This window comes from Amphiura filiformis, chromosome 4, assembly GCF_039555335.1.
Source record: "Amphiura filiformis chromosome 4, Afil_fr2py, whole genome shotgun sequence".
Lineage (NCBI taxonomy): Eukaryota > Metazoa > Echinodermata > Ophiuroidea > Amphilepidida > Amphiuridae > Amphiura > Amphiura filiformis.
This window is the reverse complement of record NC_092631.1, coordinates 68068861-68085589: the sequence shown is the minus strand read 5'-3', so window position 1 is coordinate 68085589 and position 16729 is coordinate 68068861. Positions and strand designations below refer to the sequence as shown.

The following is a 16729-nucleotide window of genomic DNA, read 5'->3' as shown; positions in this document are numbered from 1 at the left end:
GCGAAGGGTCAGCTCCTCCTTAAGTTGATGAAAATATAAAAGATATCATTAAAAAGATACCAAGGAGTATTCAATGTACAAATTCCAAGAGGGGAATTCACAGTGCAGGCCTATACATGATTTTCTATGTTTGAGTTTATATTTTTGGCCTCACAAATTATATGAATTTAGTGTAAAGTTGATAAAAATATCAAAAATAGCATTAAGAAGATACCAAGAAGTATTCAATCAACAAATTCCAAGAGGGGAATTCACCGTGCAGGCTTATATACATGATTCTCTATGTTTGAGTTTATATTTTTGGCCTCACAAATTTTGTGAAAGTGTAAAGTTGATAAAAATATCAAAAATAACATTAAGAGGATATCAAGAAGTATTCAATGAACAAATTCCAAGAAGGAATTCACAGTGCAGGCCTAGGCCTATACATGATTTTCTATGTTTGAGTTTATATTTTGGCCTCACAAATTATGTGAAAGTGTAAAGTTGATAAAAATATCAAAAATAACATTAAGAAGATATCAAGAAGTATTCAATGAACAAATTCAAAGAAGGAATTCACAGTGCAGGCCTAGGCCTATACATGATTTTCTATGTTTGAGTTTATATTTTTGGCCTCACAAATTATGTGAAAGTGTAAAGTTGATAAAAATATCAAAAATAACATTAAGAAGATATCAAGAAGTATTCAATGAACAAATTCCAAGAAGGGAATTCACAGTGCAGGCCTATACATGATTTTCTATGTTTGAGTTTATATTTTTGGCCTCAAATTATGTGAAAGTGAAGTTGTTGAAAATATAAAAAATAGCACGTTATTTATATTGCTATTGCTATTTGTGTCAATTCATATCAAAACGATGGACTTGGTCTGAGAATAAGAAATCAGATACTCTTAGTTAATCATCAAGGCCTACTTTTACTTATATTTCACTTTCTAAAAATGCTACCAAATTTGTAATAATTAAATGCTTATTTACTTAGTTACACAGGAAATAAGTCAACTTAAGCTGCGTTCTCACATGTATTTAAATCCAGGTTTATCTTTATCACCTATAAATCCGCTGCAATTAAAATAAATCCGATAGAATCTCTGCACGTCCAGACAGTCAGGTTTAGTGCCTAAATCCAATAAGCTTAAACCCGGGTTTAGACTATGTGCTATTTGAGCATATTTCCTTAGAACTTTCGATTATACGAAATGTACAAGTGTGCACATGACAATTTTCGATGTTTTATCTTCAAGTTCAAAGCAATACTTTGGCACGAAAATACCCGTTGTTGAAATTCGAATGATATAGGCCTACAGCATGATGAAAATTTGCCCTTTCCTCTGCTGCCCCGAATAGCTAAAAACGTTGACCGTGACTTTTATATAGTAGGGGCCTAACGCGATCAAAATATGAAACATGAAATTCTAAAATTTATAACTCAACTCGTAATACCTGCTTCCATCATGAAATCAGCACCCTATAGGCATAATACATGTAATAGAGTTCGCTTCTATCTAAACTGCGTAGTTCAATGGGCATTATGTTAGTTTTTTACCCCCTTAAACCCGACAGCTCTACGAACACCGTTCATACACAGCGGATTTAAGCTTAAACCCGCTACTAACCCTGGTCAAAAGCAGGGTTAAATTGGCGGATTTAGGGCTCGATAAATCTGCTAGACTTAAATCCGATGATCGTTCAGACAGCAATTTAAACCCGCCGCTAAATCCATCTGAATTTAAACCTGGGTTTAAATGTCTTAAACCTTACTGTGTGGACACGACTAATCTTTTTAATTTCATTTTTCATACTCTGTATTATTGTACCAAAAGTCGTTTTGATATAGACTGACAGATTTACATGTATATTGATACATTGTATTTGTTGCATGTGTAAGTTTCGAGGGTTTAGTTCAACAAAGGGCTCTCTGCATTTTGAGGAAACCAATGTTTATAAGATTTTACTGATCTTGTTCATCTGTTTGTTGTTGTTTATCTCAGCTGTGCTGATTAATAAACAGATTGTGAAAACACCTTCGTGTGATTTGTTGTTTATTCCTTTTCAAATTAGTTTGCTGAGTACTCACAGCATGAATGTGTTACGAAGGCATGATTTATAACAATTAATGATCAGTCAACAACTTTAATTTTCAGATGTTTATTTACGTTACCTGTAGCAACGTCTGCAATTAAACGTAAATAAACTAGTTTGTATTGTAAATTTTGCAGTACAAACCTGTGTTTACGTTACTACCTGGAATATACAAATTGAATGCGAAATAACGGCCTCACGTGGAATATACAAATTGACTGAAATAACCGCCTTCAACGCTATTTTACAGTACAATAGTTTATTTACGTTACTCCCTGAAATAACGTCTTCAATGCTATTTTTTTTCCTAACACAAGTTTATTTACGTTGCTACCTAGAATATACAAATTGACTGTGAAATAACGACCTGACGTGGAATATACAAAGTGACTGTAAAATAACCGCCTTCAACGCGCGCTATTTTACAGTACAATAGTTTGTTTACGTTACTCCCTGAAATATACAATTTTACTATGGAATAACATTCTGCCACGTTTATTTACAGTAGAACTGAAATTATACACGATCTCAGTAAAATAACATCTATCATGTATGTTCACGCCAACTGTTAAATAACATTAAAACATCGTTTGTTGACATTGTCAAGCGTCATTTTACCTAAAATGTTGTTAATTAAGAGATAGTATAGTGTTATATTACGGCTGAAGATGGCATTTATACTGCCCAGATACTCCAAATAACGGGTCATTTATGTAGAAAGTACCATAAAATAACACTGTTATCGTTAATTAACGTTGTTATTAGAATTTAAGGACCTCTTAAAAACGTTAAAAGTCGTATTATTGCATTATTCCACTGTTAATTTACCAGTAACGGGCACGAAGGAAAAAAACCCGTTTTTTAGGAGAAAACGTACAACCGTTAAAAAATCAAACGAATTGTTCAATTAACGGTCAATTCTTGTTTATGGTTGCTGTATTTTACCGGTAAAATACCGGCGTCCCAGCTGCCAGTATTTTACCGGTAAAATACAGCATCCGTTAAAAATCAAACGAATTGTTCAATTAACGGTCAATTCTTGTTTACGGTTGCTGTATTTTGGTTGCTGTATTTTACCGGTAAAATACAGGTTTTTTTCTAACAGTGTATAGGCCTACATGTCATTGTAAATAAAATATTAATTCGTCAAAAATGTGGTAGGCCTATATTATGCATATAGCAAGTTAAACATTCGCCATTTTAAAAGGCTGGTTAATCATTCAAAATTTGTATTGTGTATACACTGAAAATATATTTATAATGATGAAAGAATTCTTAAAATTAAATTTCAAATTTATTTTCAGCACATGCACATTTTCTCATTCAATATTATTATCATGTAAATTACCGTATTTTATAGGCTATAAGCCGAGCTTTTATGGTGCATTGGAAGTATGTGACGTAGGCATATCGAAAGATTCTCAAAACTCGACGAAAAGTAACATAAAGTCAAAACGGTTGTAACACTTAACACCATTTTAGAATATGGCATAATGATTACTTAGCATTTAAGAAGAATCATTAAAAATTAAATGATTAAATATGGACTTCAGTGTATTCACCACCGTGCGGCTTAAATTCCAGAAACTACGGTAGTACTTTACTTTCAAGAGACAATTTTCCAAGAGTCCTTTTTATATGCAGTATTTTGTTTCTTTTCCATACAGGTGGTATGGTCCTACCGGCAACATTGGGTGGTATCTTATTGGGTAGTTATCTCGTAAAGAGATGGAATCTCACTGAACCTCCTCAAAGATGTGCTCGTATGAGTGGCATCATGGGTATTGCCTGCATGCTCCTTTGGTTCGTTCTGTTATTTCTCGGATGTGGCCACGACTCTCATTTTGCGGGGTTAAAAATGCCTTACCCTATGGACGTTGTTTCTGAATTTAAACTGCATGACAAAAGTGATATAATATTATTCAATGAGTGCAATAGTAGATGTCAGTGTTCTGAAGTAGATTTTAATCCAGTTTGTGGCAATGACGGGATCACATTTGCTAGCCCGTGTTTTGCAGGATGCGATATTGCTATCAATGACACGGTGAGTGTGTGATATTGGTTTTATAATATGTTTGTGGCGAATTTAATTATGGGGGAGGGGGAGGGGGAACGTCAGGCCCGTACGCAGGATTTCATTTGACGGGGGTGCTGATTCTGAAATTTTGGGACTTTTGTATACTTTCCAATTTTAGGGGGGGCGTACGGGCCTCAACGTGGTAAGATGGGTCACTTTTACTGCCACTAGTCATTTTGAAATACATTAAAAATACATTTTCAAATCATTATTATCTATTAAATCCGGAATGGGCATGCAGACACACAGACAAACAAACATACAAACTGACCATGTGATAGAGAAGATCATGTGATATACAGGCTGTATCAAAATGATCGTCGTTGCCCATCAATTTGTGTATGCTGAAATGCCTGCCTCTTTGAAACGCACCCTCTATTTGAAATGACCAAAGTATGAAGTCAGTTCAAGTGCATCCAATGGTTGGTTTGAGAGAATTAAAGAGGCATACCTTTTCAAAAACGCCACACACGGATGGGTAACACACTAATTCTGATTTTGATTTTGATACAGCCTGTATACTAAAATGCTTTTATTGATGCATTCAAAATTAAGATGAATTGGAATTGTTTGTTTCTGATGAATTTCAGGTGTTTTCCGACTGTAGCTGTATACCCAGTATGTTGGCAAATGGAGACGTGGTAACTGAGAGATTCGCAACGCTAGGAAAATGTGTTCACGTGTGTTTGACTATAATACCCTATTGTCTGATTTATGCAATTGGAGCATTCTTCGTCGCGCTAAGTCAAAATCCGAACTACATGGTGACTCTCAGGTAATCATAAACAGGGCCTAAGGGGTGCACCATTTGAAAAGAGAAAAAACCTTCGCCCTTTAGTGAGACGAAAAACAAAAATTTCACCCACTGATGAGTAAAAAACCCACCAACGCTGCATAAAGGTACTAAAAATGTATACAATCAAATTGGAAATAAAACATTTCGCAACCAAAAGGCGTGAACAAAAAAAAATCGCCTTTCGGCGGCCTAAAAAGAAAGAAAAAAAAATCCGCCCGACCAATTTCCCATGACCTCACCTGAAAATCAAATGACGCGTCCCTAATTTGACTTACCGTATGTAGCAGATCCATCCTGGAAAGTATCAAATAAAATTATGGGCATGATTTATTGCCTTACACCGTCATAGGATAATGGATGCATTGGTTTAATCTAATTATCACCCCACGTCAGATGCACATATATCCAGTATATGCACCCTATCCTTTATTGTGGGAGATGTTTTGGTTAAAAAGAAGTCCTTGACTTGACTTGTGTTATAGGCTAAGATAATATAGATGCACTGGGTTAATCTAATTATCTACCCAGTGCACATGTATCCAGTATATGCACCCTATCCTTTATTGTGGGAGATATCTTGGTTAAAAATATGTCCTTATTGGCTTGACTTGTGTTATATGATAATGGATGCACTGGGTTAATCTAATTATCTCCCCACGTCAGATGCACATGAATCCAGTATAATGCACCCTATCTTTTACTGCCATGGGAGATATCTTGGTTAAAGGAAGTCACTGATTTGGCTTATGTAGGATAATGGATGTACTGGGTTAGTCAATTATCTCCCTACCTCAGGTGCACATATACATGCAGTATATGCAACCTATCATTTACTGTGGGAGAAATATTGGCTAAGGTTTGTTGAATTTCAAATAAATACGGCCAATATTCTACAGCGCCGTCCAAGTGCAAGAGGAGAGCCAATTTCTAGTCATTTAGATGAATTCAAATGATCGTTACGATTCTGATATAGAAATGGGATTTCTTGATTGATTTTCCATTTTCTGATTATAGATCACCACATGCTGCACGACATGCATGTACATTGCCATGCATGACAAGGCCTACCATAATTATCTTAGAATACACTTCTAGTGCCCGTTTCTATTCATCGTTATGTATTCTTCTCCCGTGCATTATTTTCGCGAACTACCCTTCACAGCCCAAATTATATAAACCTGCACGCTAAACAATGCATTATCTAAAACCTGCACGCTAAACAATAGATTCTAGATAATACGTGCACGCTCAAATACTAGAAATACTACTTTCACATAACCATATAGTAGAGTTAGGTGACGCTTTCGACACAGAGGTCACATAACTATATAATTGTCTGTTCGATATATATACCATCAAAAAAGTACGAATATACATTCTGTGGTGTTAAAATGGTATAGTTACAAACGGTGTTCTATAATAGGGTACAATTACCGAATAGGGTGCAACTCGTTAGACTTGAGTCCAGTCCTCGTTTACGGAGTTTAGGTTTAGGGTTGGGGTAGGGCAGTATTTTAATAAGACTAGTAGAGTTGCACCCTATTCGGCAATCGCTCGTGCAAAGGGCAGATCATTGTCATAAATTATGATTAATGACCTCAAATAAATCAAACATCAAATGAGAATAATCGAGCTTCTATTAATTAAAAAGGGCCAAAAACAGGTGGATCATAATTATACAAGATGACACCATTGCAAAATATTCAGCATTTTACAAATGAAATACATGTAGGCCTATATCTAAAATAACATAGCCGGGCCTGGAAACACACACTAGCGCATAATATCATGATCATGCTTTATAATACCATAGGCCTTCAAACACATGTGTTTGAAGGCCTATGATAATACTGAACAAATTGTTAAATCCCAATGTCGTGTGTTTTAATATAAGTAGATTTTAAAGTTCAAATTATAGAGCTATAAAGTCCAGTCGATATTCATCGTAGTACTAGTCGGACATCTAAATCGATCGTTTCCAACTGGTTCAGTGCTCTCTGTGTTCGAAACCACGATATTAAATGATCACAACATAAAGTCAATTGGTTACAAACCATGCGTGAATAAGTTACTAAAGTATGACGTATGGCGCAATCGATACCATTGATAGCTAACTTATACGGGATTGATTTTCTTTACCAGTTAAATGCTACGTAGCTGGTCAATGTCCTGACGTGTTTTTAAAATGTAAGATATTTTCCCTAATATTAAAACTAATATAATGAATGCAGCAATTAATATTGCCTATTGTTTTAATAGGCCTACACTCAAAGTGTATGACGGATAATGTACTCGTGCAAATACATTCGTCAAGATAATTGCACTTGCCATGGAGTTATTGCATTTAGCTCTTGAGCCTATCGGCTCTTGAGCTAAATGCAATAACTCCACGGCGCGTGCGATTATCTTGACGAATGCATTGCACTCAGTTCATTATCCTTATCATAAGACAAAAATAATTTGAAGCTATATTTGAGATTACAGGGATACAAGTTGATTAAAAAACACAATGAAGTTATGCATCGTTAAGCAGGATGACAATTACGTTGAAATGTAGTATCAATAATAATAATAAAACACCATACTGTTGGTTTCATATAAAATGTACTACTGACGCGAATCGCCAGCAAAATATTGGATAATGCGCTGATGAATTATCTGATTATAGTTTTGAATGGATGCCTTCCTAATACGCATGTCACTGGTTCGATTCTCCATGTTGGCACGCTCGAAAGGAATAAATGAATGATCATTTGGGTAGAAGGCTCGGCATGCATGATTAAGGTAACAAGTCCCTAAAAACTGGGGTCGCGGGGTCTTTGAATTGGGTGTTATGGTTATTATATATAATACAGCTCTATGGTCAGATCAGGTTCGCCATGAAAATATGGCTATAATGTTGTAATATGTAAAGGTATATACACATATCCGGTTTTACTATACTTTATTGTGATAAGGCAAAGTAAAATATGGATCATATTTCGTTCGCTTTTTTTTGGTTAAAATGTTTCTCAGGTTAACATATTGGCAGTGAGTGTGATTGCTTTCTGGCCAATAAATCAAGTCGGCTTGTGTTAATTTACCCTGCTGTCTACTGAAGATCCCAGCAAACACAAAAACGTTTTAAAAACATTTTAAATAAGTTATATTTTGGTTTAGGTAAAAACGTTTTAATAACATTAAAATGTCGGGTTATATAAAGGTCATGATAACGTTTTAAAACATTTTGTATGACAATATTTTTAAATGTTTTCAAAAAATATTATTGTAAACTATTTTTGCAAAATTTTTTGCAAAATATTGTGTCAATACTTAAATAACATTATGTTAAAATATTTGAACCCAGCAAACACAGAAATGTTCTTAAAATGTTTTTTTCAAAACATTTTAATAACATTTAAATGTCGGGTTATATAAAGGTCATGAAAAGGTTTTTAAAACGTTATTGAAAATATTTTGGGCAAACATTTTTCGCAAAATATTTTTTCAACCCCAAAATAATATTCTGTTTATGTCTTGTATCAAGTTTTCAAGAATGTTTTTGGAATGTTATTAAAACGTTTTTATACCCTTTATATAACCCGACGTTTAAACGTTTTCTGTAAAACATTTTTGTTTGCTGAGCAGTAGATTATCAAAAAATGTTTTTTAAGGTTATGAAAACTTTTTATACTCTTAATATACCCTTTATATAACCCGACATTTAAACATTTTCTGACAACCTTTTATAACCTTTTGCGAATGATGTCGAAAACGTTTTGTGTTTGCTGGGATAGCAGACAAAATAATAAGCATTAACAAGTTTCCTCTAATTTCTTAAAGTAAAACTGACAAAATGGTCTCTTGGTGTGAGGAAACATGTGGGGGGGGGGGGATGTGTGGTGCGTGACCAAACAGAGTTTATTTTGTATTTTCATACCTTTTATATACATGCCTTTTGGAAACCTCTGAGAAACTTGCTATCTACTCAAGATAGCAAAAATGAAAATTGAAAAGGCATAGTATCTTTTCAAATTCTCAAATGGGGAATGATCAAGAAAGTTTGTTTTAGTATTTTATACCTTTTATAAACTTTTTTTGAGAAAAAAACCCTGCATGCTGTCTACTGAAGATTAACATAATCGATTTCCTTCAAATTATTTCGTGAATTGGAACTTACTTGGTTAGGAATGCGTGATCAGGAACAGATTATTTTGGTATTTTCATACCCTTTATCAAACTTTGAGAAGCTTGCTATCAAGATAGGCCTATAGCTAAAAATAAATTTCTCATGGGGTGTGGGATGATCGAGAAAGTTTATTTTGGTATTTTCATACCTTTTATCAGGAAAAGCATTTTGTAAGGCAACCTATGATAGACCTACCTTTTACTTGCCCAAATAAGGTATGAAAATATACCAAATAAAGACTCTATTCCCTGGTTCCGCTAGCAATTTCTGTTCATTCTCATTTCTTTTCCCAAAATATATTATGCCCTATCTGTAGTTGCTGTACGTAAGCTGATCAAAATTCAAAAGTTATTCTTTTATCATGTTTATAAAATAACATCATTCCATGTCACACTGTGAATTCAAGGTCATTCGATAGGGTATCCAATAACCTTGGTTCCCCTAAATACCTATCTTCAAGAGATTGATCCATTATGCTCAACGCAGGGGGACCATCCTCTAATAATAGTTCTCTCTCTCTCTTTTGGCCACTTTAGTGCACTGCACATGACCTCCTCACGTTGAGTTTGGGGGCTCCAAATTTTGGCCTGGCCAGCCCCCTCCAATGTATATAAATCCGGCCCTGACCATGAGTCATGACATCAAAATATTTTACAAGAGCCTCTTCCTCTTCAAGGTACTATAATAGCGAGATAGGCGATACCGATTTGTAAAAAAACCACTCTACCTTCATTTTGACGCTAGACGGTGATGTTTTTTTGTTTTTTGTTTTACTTTTATAATGGTGGTGTATTTATTTATTTATTTATTTATATATATATATATATTTATTACTACTACTAAAATCCTATCATTTTGTTGTTATTCTCTAGGAGTGTGGAACAACACGATCGAGCGATTGGTCTTGGTTTAAGCAACGTTGTCATGAGGATATTGGGTAAGCTAACAATTCCCCCATCATGCCTATCGCCAAAAAGCAAAAAAAAAAAAAAAAAAAAAAAAAAAGACCACTGTTAGGAATTAAATGTTCTAAAACGGAAAAACAACATTAAAAACACACCATGTATAATGTCCGTAAAACGCGGCAAATTCGGGCAACTTTAATTGCTGCCAACAGATTGCCATTTTTACTGACATTATTGTTGAAACTTGTAAGAATTTACCATCCTCTATGACTATTTTGCAAATTTGTCACCATAATTATTTTGATCTTCCTTAAGTTCCTTTATATTATTACGAAAAGTGTGCAAATTGGTATCGTACGCTCCGTAATGTACGTTTTCCAAAGCCCGGATTTCCGCGCCTGAAAAATGCATTAAAGCATGCATGATGTTTGGTGTTTCTAAATTGGGGGGCACTCCAATTGTAAAGTGACTTGCATGTGGGTCTTTCAACATAGGAGTCTTTCTTCATGTTCTTGGCAAAAGGGATGTTTCATATAGGCAACTGGTAAAAATGGTGGTCTTTCGTGGGGCAGATACTAAAAAATTATGGTCCTTCGAGGTAACATCCGAAAAATGTGGTCTTTCGGTGGCAAATGATGCAGAAAGAGGGCCTTTCGAGGATGATTCTAAAAATGGGTTCTTTGGGAGGGCAGATTCTAAAAATGTAATTTGGAGGTGGATGCGGGGGTAGATGTTGTATAACAGTACGAATTTGTCCACATAAAGGGATTAGGAGCAAAAATTTGCCTTCTGGGGGAAAACTTGGATAATATGCCCGGATAATATGGGGTCTTTGAAGGGAAACAGGCAATGGGAACCGGAACTGCACATATAATGCACATTGTAGGCATGCCCTCGGTTCTAAATACCAGTACACCGTATTTTTTCACATTTACATTGACAGGAAATCTACTGGGACCAATTTACTTCGGTGTTGCAATCGACACATCATGTCTTCTGCACGAAACGAACAAATGCGGCCATACAGGAGCCTGCGTTTTGTACGATCTCAAGAAATACCGCACAATTTTCATAGGAATGCTTTTTGGTTTTGTTGCGTTACATACATTTTGTGTTTGGATTGCTTATTATTCGCTGAGGGCACAGCAGAGTAAAAATCAGAGGCAACATCAGCCATTGAGTGAGGGGGTGAGTGTGTTCAATTGGTATCGCAGATGGCTAAATCGGGAAACGCAACTGTAAACAACTCTCTTTGACACTGCTGCACCACCATCATGTATACCAGACGCCTGAAATTATTATGGTATAGCTTATGGTGATAGAGCAATGGAGACTTACCTCATGATCATACAGCATTTGTTTGTTTGCTTGCCTGTTTGTGTTTGTTTATTGAAGTCCCGGGGGGGGGGTCACTCCCATTGTGGCCTGTACACCATCCGCGATAATGAAAACGCGTAAAAAGGGTTGTTTTTCGTGGGTAGGCACGATACGCGCGTAACGCGTTTAGGGTGTCAAAAACATGAAATATTGGTAAAAAGGGTAGCAAAATTGCAATTGCTAATACACGGAAATGAAATTTAGGGTATGAAATTTGATGCAAGGAATAAAATCTCTGTTTAGGGTATTGTTTTAGCCAAGGGTTAAATCCTTGTTTAGGGTGCTTTTCAAAAGTTGATTATCGCGGATGGTGTACAGGCCACAATGGGAGTGACCCCCCGGGATTGAAGTGTTTATAAAGAAAATTCCGCTTAGCTATTAACTACATTGAAAACTAATACCGTAAAAACTTGATAGTTAGCATAATGTGCTTACTATCAAGCGCTTTTAAAACATACAAACATGAATGATGAAGAGCTCATCCACAAAAGTGTAAAGGGTTTTGAGCAAATCATCGGTACACATACCAACAAGTAAACCTGCAAATGTGTGTCTCTACCCCATTAGCCCAGTTGGTAAAGCGCCGGACTTTGGTACAATTTCATGTTTTCAAAAGCGGTCGATAATAAGCACACATCGAGTTTTTACGGTATTTTATTTCATACCATCGAAATGCGGATGCAAAAAGCCAAAAAATAGTCCGACGTTTCAGCGGGCGTTTTGATGCGGTATATCAGACGTCGTGTTTTCCGTTTCCCGCTGCGATTATCAAGTTGTCCGCCCGGTCGCAGCGACCTTCCGTTCTCTATACACTCATCATATGATCAGCTTTGTTGGGGGCTTTGTTTGCTCTATGGACGTCTTCTGCAACGCCTGATTGGAAGACGCTGCGGAAATTTAGCCGCTGCAGATGCAGGAGACGATATAGCGTAAAATTAACCGCTGCGTCTGTTGCAACGGGACAATGTCCGCAAGACGTCTGACTGTATTTTGACTTCGGACGTCTTGAAGGCGATTTTCAGTTGCGACAGACGCAGTGGCTAATTATCGCCAGCGTCTTCCGTAAAAATTGCCTCGGCGTCTTCTCCAGATATACTAGTCTCCAGACGTCTTCTGCTGCAGAACACAGAAGGAGAACAGAGTCCATGCAGCTAATCACCTGAGTGAAAATCAAGACCATGGTCCAACAGCCCGGTCCAACAGTCGCTGCGGAAAACTGAAACGCAACATTTGCTGCAACGAAAAATCGCCCTCGGCGCCGAAGACGTCGGACAATATTGCCGGCGAAAGGATGAGATTATAGTCTTTGCGGGTGTTTATCCGTTGTAACCAACATCGCGTTTTCGGTTCTCCACAGCGATTTTCGGTTATCCGATGCGACCTTCCGTTCTTTCCACTGAGCTTCAATGTTCGCCTGCGACATCTTCCTTATACTGGACGCTGCGGAAACGTTTAGCCACTACGCATGTGGAAAAGGCGTGGAAAAGTGGCGGCTACGTCTCGCAGTGGCAAAACGCTCGCAGGACGTCGGAGTATTAATATACTCTTCATTCTTACATGTACATCTACTGAGAAGCGTTAGGATTATTATGTGGGTGTCCCTGACGGGGTACCCCCGCTAGTCCGACACGCCGCTAGTCCGAATCTGAAATGCGCCGGTAGTCACAGGCGTAGCCAGGGGGCAGAGGGCAGAGTGCCCCCACAGAAAAATTTCAGGCGCAAAATGGGGACGGTAAAGAGCAAAATGTCCTTAAAACGACCAAAAATGGGACAAAAAAAAAAAATCAAAAATGGGGACGAAAATCGGGCATTGCCTCCTAAATGGGGACGAAAATTTGGCTTTGCCACCTCATACCAAATTCCTGGCCACGCCACTGGACACACTGCGTGCACCGCTAGTCCGACACTCTGCTAGTCTGAATCTGAAATGCACTGCACACACCAACATATACACGCCACTATTTCGAATCTGAAAATGCACTGTGCACGTCCGACACGCCGCTGGTCCGAATCTGAAATGCACCGGCAGTCCGTACATGCTGGTCCTATTCTGATATGCACTAGTGCCTGTCAGATATATGCCGATAGTCCGACACAGGCTGGTTTAAATTTAGAAAACACTAGCTGCTTCAGTCCAACCACTGCGCTAGTCTGAAATTGAAAACCACTGCGCTAGTCCGAATCTATAAAACCGGGGTAAAACACTTCCGATACTGCTCCAGTTCTCATCGTTCTCGGCAAATGCTCTTTTAAAAGCTTTTCCCATCTCCCCCCCCCCCCCCCTCGGTCTTTTTGATGGTGTAAGACGGGCGGCACTAAATAATCATTTTGGAATTTCTGAAAATGTGCCAATTTTTGGAAAGGATCGTGTTTCAACTCTTACTCTTATAGTAGTAATTTCAATTATTGCAAACAAGTGAAATTGCAAGAATAGACTTTGTTTTAATTATTATTGTTTTATAAGTTTATTTAACTGATGTACTCATTTTTAATTATTCACCCCTGCAAATAATTCATCTTGGTGCGGTGCAGTATTAGACTCGGGTATTTTCATGATCTTGGTGCCTATAGGCCTACTTGTACTCGGGATCGGGTTATAATAAATTGCTTCATATTGCACGATTTCCTCAAGCACGCATCATTCACACACACACCCCTGTTTGTAAATACGTTCAAACGAGGACCTCGACTTATCTAACCGAGGACTCACACACCCGTTTTTAATCGACACACCGTGGACCTCATCACACAGACACACCAGACAACTTACTATCTAACTGAGACCCGTCCTATAAAATATACCCGCTATGGGGGACCTATCTTATATGCATATTTGCATCATTTAGGCCTACGTCATCCTGGTCATAGTCTGTTTCAAACCGAGGACGTCCTCGTTTGGAGGTGTGTCCTCGTTTTATGGTGTGTATATCCATATGTAGGTCCTCGTTTGGAGGCATTTACAAACGCACACACACACCCCCCATACTTGGTTGTTTGGTAAAATTAATTGGACGACTTGGCAAGAAATGAATATGTTTAATTTATTTATTTATCCGTTTACAGAGTAGTGCCAAAACATTTACAGGAAATCAGGAGCAAGACTCTAAAGTTGACAAGATGTATCCACTATAATGATTTGACGCCCATGCCTGGTATCCACTATAATGATTTGACAAGACGTATCCACTATAATGATTTGACAAGATGTATCCACTATAATGATTTGACGCCCATGCCTGGTATCCACTATAATGATTTGACAAGATGTATCCACTATAATGATTTGACACGATGCATCCATTATAATGATTGACAAGATGCATCCACTATAATGATTTATAAGATGTATAAATACGCAGTATTAATTTTTATTTTAGAGTGAAGACGTCAAATTAAGAAATAAAATTCCTGTAAAAAAAGACTACCTGCAACTCCGCTATTTACGAGATGTGTTTGTTTATGATCGCCTCCCATCCCACCGACACAAAATTGCACCGTGCGTCTGTTATCTTGGTTTGTCACGCATGCATGGAGAGCAAGTGTAACTCCAGCATTTATCGGCAAGAGCTCTAAATCGAAGGACATGTTATATTGGCACAACACATTTGACAAGATGTAGCCACTATAATTTGTCAGGAATGTGTCCACTATAATGATTTGATAAAATGCAGCCACTATAATGATTTGTTAAGATGTACGTATCCACTGTAATGTTTTGACAAGATATATTCACTGCAATGATTTTACAAGATGTATCCACTATAATGATTTGACAAGCCTGGTATCCACTGTAATGATTTGACAAGATGTATGATGCATCCACTATAATGAATTGACCAGATGTATCCACTGTACTGGTTTGACTAGATGTATCCGCTATAATGATTTTACAAGATGTATCCACTGCATTGATTTGACAAGATGTACCCATTGTAATGGTTTGACAAGATGTATCCACTACAATGATTTGACAAGCCTAATATTCATTGTAATGATTTTGACAGATGCATTATAATTACTTGACAATATTTATCCAATATAAGGATTTGACAAGATGTATGCACTATAATGATTGACAAGCCTGGTATCCACTATAATGATTTGACAACAAATGTATACACACTATAATGATTTGTCAAGATGTATCCACTAAAATGATTTTACAAGATGTATCCACTATAATGATTTGACAAGATGTATCCACTTAAATGATTTGACAAGATGTATCCACTTAAATGATTTGACAAGATGTATCCACTATAATGATTTGACAAGATGTATCCACTATAATGATTTGACAAGATGTATCCACTATAATGATTTGACAAGATGTATCCACTATAATGATTTGACAAGATGTATCCACTATAATGATTTGACAAGATGTATCCACTATAATGATTTGACAAGATGTATCCACTATAATGATTTGACATGATGTATATACACAGTATTTTAGAATGAAGACATCTAATTCAGAAAAACCCTTTAAAAGGTTCCTAAAAAGGATGTATCCACTATAATAATTTGACAAAATGCAACCACTATAATGATTTTACAAGATGTATAAACACAGTATTATTTTCGAATGAAGATATCAAATTAAGAAAACAAAATCCTTTAAAAAGGACTACCTGTAGCTATACTATTTAAATAAGGTTGTCGGTTTATGAGCTCTGTCATGTGTGGAGGGCAAATTGTACCTCCGGCATTTATCAGCAACAACCCGAAATCGAAAAACCATTTATGGTTGGCCATTCGGGTCATTACGTGTATCAATACGTGTATTCGAAATTTAGATTCTAAATTTCGAATACATGAATAACGTAGTAGACGAATACTAGTAACCCAAAAGCTCCCAAACAAGCAATCAAAATTTACTGGACGCATGGGGAAATAATCCGGAATAACTATTGGAAATAATGATTTAACTCCACTTAATACTAAACATACTTTGTGGCGTAGCTGGATTTTTTAATGGCGGGCCAAACTTAGTACTCTAAACTTTCACGCGAAAAAAGAGAGGTCACAGTGCACCTATTTTATTATATTATTCGATGATTTTTTTATAAAAAATATTTTTCTCATTTGTAAAAATGTAACAGTTACAAAGAAACAGGAGGAGAAGGAATCTTTCATTGATGCTCGAATGTTTTTATGAATCCAATGATATGTGCTTTTTCATTGACAAATGATATATATTATTAAGCTACTGTAATTTATTCAGACTTATATGCAGAAATGTATGACTATACTATTGTTATATAAAAATGTTCACCATTTTATTTTGTCAAATAAAAACAAAACAAACAGAATATACAG

At 36.6% G+C, this 16729-nt stretch overlaps 1 protein-coding gene across 2 annotated transcripts in view; it reads left to right on the top strand.

Annotated features, from left to right (window-relative positions):
- The window catches only part of LOC140151272 (solute carrier organic anion transporter family member 2B1-like), a 50365-nt gene extending 34111 nt beyond the window's left edge, over positions 1–16254 (top strand). The window contains exons 6-10 of one of the 2 annotated variants that reach the window (XR_011858922.1): positions 3752–4128; positions 4752–4936; positions 9998–10062; positions 10974–11333; positions 14471–14500. Coding sequence is in view for 1 of the 2 variants with exons in the window: in XM_072173549.1 (XP_072029650.1) it covers positions 3752–4128; positions 4752–4936; positions 9998–10062; positions 10974–11218; positions 14471–14539 (941 nt within the window). In the remaining variant the exon portion in view is untranslated. Of the gene's footprint in view, positions 1–3751; positions 4129–4751; positions 4937–9997; positions 10063–10973; positions 11334–14470 lie in introns of both variants that reach the window. The other variant, XM_072173549.1, reaches the window with a different exon arrangement.
- The last annotated feature ends 475 nt before the right edge of the window (positions 16255–16729 follow it).